An 8,892-nucleotide genomic window follows, 5' to 3' on the forward strand; every position below is an offset into this window, starting at 1 on the left:
GAGAACAGACTCTCACAAATTGTCTTCTGGCCGCCACACATACACAAATCAAGCAAATAATGTAAAAGCTGGTTGTTAAAAATAAAAATAAAATCAAATTTACTACAGTTGATGTACACATGTAAATATATATAAATAAATTAAACCTGTTTTGCTTTGTCAATAGTCCAAAGCTGGCCTTGAACCTGATGTACAGCTGAGGGGGGCCTTGTGCTTTTTTGTTTTAAAGATTTATTTTTTGTAAATGTAATTCTGGGGGCTTTTCTCTGTCCTCTTTGTTACCCAATAAAGACATGGAGACCTGGTATTTTTATGAATAAGCTGCTAGCACTAAGAGCTAGGCAGACCCTGTGCTAGGCTGACTGTGCTGGCTCGGCCTACTCTCCCAGCCACTTCCTAGCCCCACGGCATTGCCGCCATCTTGGTCTTGCCCTGGCTGTTCCTGCTCCACCTGTCGTCTCCTTACAGAGACCTCACGGTGAATCCCTCTCTCTCTGGTCTCCACCAGAACCCCTCACTGGGATCAGAAGTCCTGTCTTATTCTCTCCTACCCAGTTACTGGTTGATCAGCATTTTATTAACCAATCAGAGGCGATGGAAAACAATCTTTATACATCATTGAGACAGGAGATGCCTGACAATGCCTATGTCCCGTCTGCAACCAGATGTCTGGGCACTGCAGTCAGCATCTGAATACACAGTGCACAAAGCCATCCCCCAACAATTTTTTATTATTTTTAATTATGTGTCTGTGTGAACATGAGTGCAGGTGCCCATGGGAAGCCAGAGGTTATTGGCTGTCCTGGAGTTGGCTCTAGGCAATGAGCTACCTGATGTGGGTGCTGGGAACTGAAGCCAGGCCTTCTGCAAGAACAGCCAGCTCGTATCCACTGAACCATGTCCTAAGCTCATGTAGTAGACTTTTAAAAATACAATATTAAAGCATACAGCTTCAGGAGCATGAGTCAAGAAAGAGTGAGTAGAATTCAGGTGTCTGATGTCCTTTTATTATTAAAGAAGAATTTTGCTTGATTAAAATGTTACATAGTTCTAAGAACAAGAAAGTCACATAAGTGTAGGGCTAAACTTGTTAAGAGGCACTGATATATTAGAACCAGACACCACTCTTAACAAGGAACAAAAGAGGAGAGAAAAGAGATGTAATTGATCAAATGCAAAGGCTTTAAGAGAGATGGCAGATTTCATTTCAAATATAATAGCAATTAGACACAGGAAAGGGGCTGACCATTCAGTTACGCTAAAACCATCATTAGCTAATAAATAGAGACTGCTATTAGTAGGACTCATTGAAGACATAATCAAAAGTGTGAAAAATGAAGATATATACCTTGGAGACAACAACCAAAAAAATGGTGATGTGGCTCCCAAATGAACCAACCAACCAACCAACCAACCAGCCAGCCAACCAGCCAACCAGCCAGCCAACCAGCCAACCAACCAACCAATGCACTTTATGGCAGAAATCCTTCTTGCAGCTAATGGGACTTGATGGTTGGGGAAGGTTCAGTTAGCTAAAAAGATGTGGCTTTAATTGATGTGAATCTTGAAATTGTGAGTCTCAAGCTTATATACAGTAGAAGTTGAGAGAACAAACAGAAAAATCTATAACTTGCCATGTGGAGGGAGCATACAGATACATATATCTAGTCTTAGCATGTTCAGTTGCAAAATGCATATTCTTTTTAAGCACTTGTATTGGATATTAAGTCTAATATACATATGTAAGTAAAGACTGGCTATTCTTCCAGCCAGGCAGTGCTTTCATAGGGGTCCAAGAAACTTGTTTGGAGCAAGTGCACACACATAAAGAGTGGGCTGGATCGTCTCCACCCAGGTGAACTTATGGATGGAGACAAGTGTGAGTATAAGGGCCAACACTGCAGAGGATTCTAGTTATCTTATCGAATTCACATTCATATTCAACATATTGCTACACTTAATTGAGAGCCAAGGGAAAACACACTTTTAAGTTTTCCAGTAAATGACAGTGAAGGATTCAAACCTGCATTTGTATTTTTTCTTCTGTGCTGTGAATCCATTTCAGAAAGTACTTATTCCTTTGAGACTGGAAGGAAGGAGGGAAGTGTGCTTACAGGATGCTCTGAAATGATATTTGGGAGCTGTCTTTCTACAACGCTGACAAAGGCTTAAGTATCTGTGATGTAGGAGTGCTACACACTGGGCTCAGTAAGCGTGTGAGCTGTCTTGGGAGGGAGGACTGTGCTCTGGAGTGTGAGGATGGCCGAGGAGTTGACCCAGCATGGACCCTGCCCACTGGCAACTAAAATCCCTCTCCTACATGGCATGCCACTGGAAACCCTTTCCTTTGAGTCCAGGCTCACTGTTCTCATGATATGTAGCTCTCTAAATGAATCCCAGTTTCAAAAGCAGTCAGCTGTTCATGGCCAAGGTAGTACATTTTCTCTAATCTCCAGTTTTTAGAATGTGTGCATCTATTTTACTACTTAACACAGGGAGAACACTCAGATAAATATAATTACATAGTTGCCAATCAATTATTTAAACATCATCTAGCATTTCAATGATTAAACTCACATTACCTTTTATCATGTACTGTAATATTTTCTGGCTTGGGCTACCTGCCTCACAGTTCTTCTTCCTTTCCATGTGTCCACATCATTTCCTCAGGCCACAGCTTTGCTCTGACACAACCACCAGACTTACCTTCTCAAATGAAGATTTGTGGAATGGAAGCGAGGCAGCAAGAGGAGTTAGGGGGATGAGGAGGGTGTGACAGGATAAAAATGAAGTGTCATGATATATCTGCGTGAAAACATTGCTATAAAACCCATTCTCCGTATACTAAGTTAAAAGAGTAGCTCCTGGGGGCTTGGGAGATTGCTCAGAGCACCACAGAGTTGGAATCACCAGCACCTACATAAAAGCTGGGTGGCTGGGTGGCTGGGTGGCTGGGTGGCTGGGTGGCTGGGTGGCTGGGTGGCTGGCTGGTGGGTGGCTGGCTGGCTGGCTGGGTGGGTGGCTGGGTGGGTGGGTGGGTGGCTGACTGGCTGGGTGGCTGGCTGGGTGGCTGGTGGTTGGGTGGCTGGCTGGCTGGGTGGCTGGGTGGCTGGGTGGCTGGGTGGCTGGGTGGCTGCGTGGCTGGGTGGGTAGCTGGCTGGCTGGGTGGCTGGCTGGCTGGGTGGCTGGCTGCCTGGCTGGCTGGGTGGGTGGCTGGGTGGGTGACTTGCCTGTAATCCCAGCTCTCTAGAAGCAGAGACAGGATCTCAGGAGCAAGATGGCTCGCCAGACTAGACAAGCTGGGAAGCTCTGTACCGAGTCAGAGCCTGCTTCAGGAATAAGGTGAAAAGCAACTTAGGAAGACAACCTCTGACCTCCATACGCATGTACAGCCCCCCGTACGCATGCACACACATGCATACCATCTCTCCAAGCTCAGAGAATCACCAGTTTAGCTAGGGCTGTCAGGAAAGGTATGAGGTGGCATTCTTTGAGTATAGACCATTGCTTTGATAAATACCATGGCCAAATGAAACCCAGGGAGGAAGTGGTGTGTTTAGTCTTACAGGCTATAGAGTATCATGGAGGGAAGTGGGGCCTGGGTGCAGAAACTAAAGCAGAGGACATAGACGAATGCTTGGTGGCTTGGTCCCTTCAGCTTCGTCAGTTTGCTTTCTTGTACAGCTCAGGCCCTTCCTGGGAAGGGCACTACCCATAGAGCCTGGGTGCCTCTACATCCATCATTAATCAAGAAATGCCCCCGAAGAGATGTCCATAGGCCTATGTGAAAAAAGTTTCCTCTTTCCCAGATGTGGTGGTTTGAATAGGCATGGCCCCTATAGAGTTACGTGTTTGAATGCTTGGCTTATGGGAGTGGCACTATTAGGAGATGTGGCCTTGCTGGAGAAGGTGTGGTCTTGTTGGAGGAAGCATGCCACTCTGGGGGCGGGCTTTGAGGTCTCCTATGCTCAAGTTCTATCCTGTGTAGGAGACAGTCCCCTTCTGCTGCCTGCAGATCAAGATGTAGGGCTCCCAGCTCCATCTCCAGCACCATGTCTGCCTGGACACTGCCATGCTTCCTGCCATGATGATAATAGACCGACCCTCTGAACCTGTAAGCCAGCCCCAATTAAATGTTGTCCTTCATAAGAGTTGCCTTGGTCATGGTGTCTCTTCATAAACAACAGAACCTTACCTAAGACGCCAGGTGACTTTAGTTTGTGTCAAACTGATGAAAACTACCCAGTACAGAGAGTGGATATTTGGTTTATACCCTCTCTTGTTCCTCCCGTTATCCCCAGTAGCCTCCTTTCTATTGTCATGGCCCCCTTTTCCTTCAAATTATCTAAATTTAAATCAATTTCATCCCACAACAAGAAAATTAAATCTTGAGAGATGATTCAGCATTCATGAATTTTTGCCGAAGTGTAACAGCAGAGAGGGAACATGTCCCCACTGTCAAGAGAAAGGGGGTGGGTGACACCAAGATCTCACATACTCTCTAGGCCTCATTTCTATCGAGTGTCTTTTTTTTTTTTTAAAGATTTATTTATTTATTACATGTAAGCACACCAGACACACCAGAAGAGGGCATCAGATCCCATTACAGATGGTTGTGAGCCACCATGTGGTTGCTGGGATTTGAACTCAGGACCTTTGGAAGAGCAGTCAGTGCTCTTAACTGCTGAGCCATCTCTCCAGCCCTATTGTGTGTCTTAGTGAGAGAACAGAAAGGATTGCTGGCACTCTGAAGAATCTTTTAGGATAGCCCATGGAAGGTTCGCACCGAGTCCTATGTTACCAGAATTTTAAAGTCTTTATTTTTTAACTGAAGGAGTGACTTTCAGCTGGCAGGGTCAGGTCTCCTTGGCAAGGATCTGGGGAATGTCCACAACCGCACAAGTCTATCCTAGGGAAAGCTGCCACATTTAACCTTAGCCTTGTGTGTGTGTGTGTGATATTCTTTTTATTTTTATTTCTAATCACCAGAGTCATGTATACTTTTTGCAGGGCACTTAAAAGATCTAAACACTGAAGTCAGTAAAAACTATTAAAATTCTTACTAAGTGGATGAGCATCACGTTTCCATCCCATGTGCTTCCGGTGTCGCATGCATTTCATTCCTTCCTCACTGAGCTCTGCAGTGCACATGCACCTTCACATCCCGGTGCCTAGTGTCATGATGTACTCGTCTGAGTTACGTCTGATGCTGATGGCTAACTCATCATCTGCAGTAGAGGTGCGTTCCTCGACGGAATCTCAGCGTATTTACAATCAATCACCAATAATACCGTGACAAAGAGTTTTCTTTATCCATATTTTCTAGAAAGTTGTTAATTAAGAATGAAAAAAAATCCAGATGTACTCTGTGGTATCGTTTTCCAGGAAAGTTGTCATTGAAGAGGGTGGGGGAGCAGCACTGGAGCTGGTGGAAAACACGAGCCAATATGCTTTGCTTCAGGGAAAAAGCCTCGTGGGCAAGGGGTAGGATGAGATGAATTTGAGTGAGAAGTCAGCCCCGAGGTCACTGACATGTTGGAAACGACCAGCTCGGGAAACCAAGCTTATCAACCTACTTAGCACTTATCCTATTCGGGATAGGAATTTTGATTGTAAAATCTCACACTTAATGCACGCCGCTCGCTCCACACTGTTTAATGGAAAGCATCATAACTGCTGGGCTTAATCCAGTCCCTAAAGTACAGCAGGACAGAACAGAAAACCAGAGGATCCAGCGTATTTGGTTAAGTATTATATTGTGAAACTTTGTGTGTGTGCACGTGCGCATGCCTGCTTAAGCATAACCTGATGGATAGCCAGAGATAAATAGACCTTCATGTCTCTTTCCTTAAATACTGTCCTCCATGTAAAATTACTTCACTGATGATGGGACTCAGCCTGCATCCCACTTTAACTGGGTCTGCTTTCAGTTCTGTTTATCGAGGAGCTCCGAGCACGGTTCTTTCCCTTTCCTCTTCTTACATTGCGTGGGTTTTGTTATAAAGGCTGATATGGTACCTCTGTCGAATAGGGCTAATTATTTCACCGTTCAGTCAGTACTACAAACCTACAAATCTCTTCAGGTTCTTAACTACAACAACGAAGTGCCCGGCTGGTGGCAAGGGGCCCAGAGGACAATCTGTTGAGTTGGTGTACTGCACATCTTTTGCAGAGTGTCTCTTGTCATGTAGAGGGAAGCAGGTGTAATGCCGATTCCACCAGCATTTCTCACTCAATCTCCTCCATGCTAAACAGGCCAGTTAGGCATTAAGTCATGTCTCTGGGTAGCTTAAGTGGAAAGTGTGAACAGAGAAACCACTTTATGTGAGGACAGTCGAAAATTAGATCCCTTCCCCTCCCTACTCCTCTTCCCCAAGGGAGGGGACACTTATCAGCCAAGAGCTCGGCGCCCGAACCGTGCAGCGTCCTGAGCTCCAGAGGTTTGCCAGCACGCACGATCTGCGGCGCCGAGAGCTCTTCTCCCCAGATGAATTCTCATAGTATCACAGAAGCGCGCAGTCCCGATCGATACTGGATGGCAGACGTGCTCCCGCCGTCAAGTGTAGGCACAGGGTGGTGGATTTAGCCTGCAGTTCGCTCGCAGCTTCTCATCAGCTCAGTACTGGCGGAGGGACGTTAACCCGTTCCCCCGCGGATTCCCGCCCTATCGCGGCGGCCGTCCCTCCTCTGTCCTCCCGAGGCGGCCGAGCCTTTCAGAGCGACGCCCAGGCGCGGGCCTGGTCAGTTCTCGGCGCGTGGCGGGCTGGTGGCTCCTGGCTCCCCAGCGCGAGGTCCCCGGAGGCTGCACTGGGCGCCCCAAGCCCCTTCGTGCCCGCTCGTCTTCCCGCGTCTCTGTCGGGGCGCCCGGCCGGGTGGAAGCCCCGCCCCGGGACCCGCTCCCACTCCTGATTGGCCGGCACAGCCCGAGGCCCGGCCCGACCCGGCCCGGCGTCTCAGCTATAAAGCGGGCGGCCGCATGCCCGGCTCGGTCCAGCCCTCCTAGCTCCGGGGCTCGCCCGGGCACCCGACCCATCATGCCGAGGGGCTTCCTGGTGAAGCGAACCAAGCGCTCGGGCTGCTCCTACCGCGCGCGCCCGGTGGAGCCGCTTTTCCCTCCTCCGGATCCCCTCGCAGCGCAACCCTCACCGAAGGAGCCCGGTCGGGGGCTTTTGGGGTCCCCCTGCCTCGCACCCCCGCAGGACGGCGCCGAGTGGGGCGCGGGTGGCGGCGACGGCCCCGGCCCCAGCCCCGCGAGGCCGGCGGGCCCCGAGCTGCGTCGCGCGTTCCTGGAGCGCTGCCTGCGCTCGCCGGTCTCTGCGGAGTCCTTCCCCAGCGCCACCGCCTTCTGCTCCGCGGCGCCCGCGGCCGTGACCTCGGGGGAGCAGTTGGTACCGCCGCGGGTCCCTGTATCCGTCCCAATCCCAATCCCCGTGTCCGCCCCGCATGGCCTCCAGCGCCGCGGTAAGGGTGCCCCAGGCTGCGCCTCAGCGCCCGCAGCCGTCAGGAAACCTAAGGCGGTGAGGAGGCTGAGCTTCGCAGATGAGGTGACCACGTCCCCGGTGCTGGGTCTGAAGATCAAAGAGGAGGAGCCCGGGGCTCCGGCACGGGCTCTGGGCGGCGTCCGCACCCCGCTGGGGGAGTTCATCTGCCAGCTGTGCAAGCACCAGTACGCGGACCCCTTCGCTCTGGCTCAGCACCGCTGCTCCCGCATCGTGCGCGTCGAGTACCGCTGTCCCGAGTGCGACAAGGTCTTCAGCTGCCCCGCGAACCTCGCCTCCCACCGCCGCTGGCACAAGCCACGTCCCACGCCTGCCTGCGCCGCGAGTAAACCTCCCCACGCGCCTCTGACCCCTCCGGACCCTTCCCTGGCGGCGGGCAAGGAGAACGGCCGCGTGCCGCGGACCGACGATCAGCACCCGCAGGCTCCGGACAGCTCCGGGGACGGTCAGCACCGGGACAGCGCCGCGCGCCCGGGCCTACAGGCTCTAGTGTACCCGGAGGCCGCACGACCCCAGGCTCCCTACCCCGAGGTGATTCTAGGGCGCCACGGGCCGGGGTCGAGCGGTGCCAGCGCAGGAGCGACATCCGAGGTCTTCGTGTGCCCGTACTGTCACAAAAAGTTCCGTCGCCAAGCCTATCTGCGTAAGCACCTGGGCACCCATGAGACGGGCTCCGCCCGTGCACCAACTCCGGGTTTTGGCTCGGAGCGCACGGCCCCACTCACCTTTGCGTGCCCGCTTTGCGGGGCGCACTTCCCATCCGCGGACATTCGAGAGAAGCACCGGCTATGGCACGCTGTCCGCGAGGAGCTGCTACTGCCCGCCTTGGTCGGGGCACCTTCGGAAGCAGGCCCCGGAGGGGCATCCGATGGAAGCGCTCAGCAGATTTTCTCCTGCAAGTACTGCCCGTCCACTTTTTTTAGCTCCCCCGGCTTGACCCGGCACATCAATAAGTGCCACCCCTCCGAAAGCCGGCAAGTGCTGCTGCTGCAGATGCCACTGAGGCCTGGCTGTTGAGGACCTAGGCCTGTCGAGATTTCGAGAATGGCTTGGAGAAAATAATACGGGAACTCCTGTGGGGCTCTCTTCATCTTGCAATTTCCAGTTTCCTTCCCATACCTTCCCTCTTAAAACTCTTTCAGTCATGATCTGCCTGAGGAGAGGGCAACAAGATGTAAAACCCCCTCTCTAGAGCAGGTATGTATTTGGCATAAAAATTCACAGTCAACGCTGACAGCTTCAAGTCCTCATTCCCACTATCATGGGATTTCCCCTTCCTTAAAACGCTGGAGACCCCAATGGATTCCCTTGGGTTTGTAGTTCCTATGGAAAATCACAGTGAACGCCTGCAAGTCTGTCTACACAAGATTCTACCTAATTTGGTAGTCACCAA

At 51.0% G+C, this 8,892-nt stretch overlaps 1 protein-coding gene across 2 annotated transcripts; it reads left to right on the plus strand.

Annotated features, from left to right (window-relative positions):
* The first annotated feature begins 7,034 nt into the window (after window positions 1-7,034).
* Insm2 (INSM transcriptional repressor 2) lies at window positions 7,035-8,516 on the plus strand. 2 transcript variants are annotated; one of them, XM_085830135.1, is made up of 2 exons: window positions 7,035-7,961; window positions 8,001-8,516. In XM_085830135.1, the coding sequence occupies exons 1-2, from the start codon at window positions 7,035-7,037 to the stop codon at window positions 8,514-8,516; spliced, it is 1,443 nt and encodes a 480-aa protein (XP_085686261.1). The 2 variants fall into 2 exon arrangements, with proteins under 2 accessions (XP_085686261.1, XP_021034230.1); XM_021178571.1 differs by having other exon boundaries at window positions 7,035-8,516.
* Window positions 8,517-8,892: the final 376 nt, after the last annotated feature.

This window comes from Mus caroli, unplaced genomic scaffold, assembly GCF_978045245.1.
Source record: "Mus caroli unplaced genomic scaffold, Mus_caroli_1 scaffold_14, whole genome shotgun sequence".
In the NCBI taxonomy this organism is placed as follows: Eukaryota; Metazoa; Chordata; class Mammalia; order Rodentia; family Muridae; genus Mus; species Mus caroli.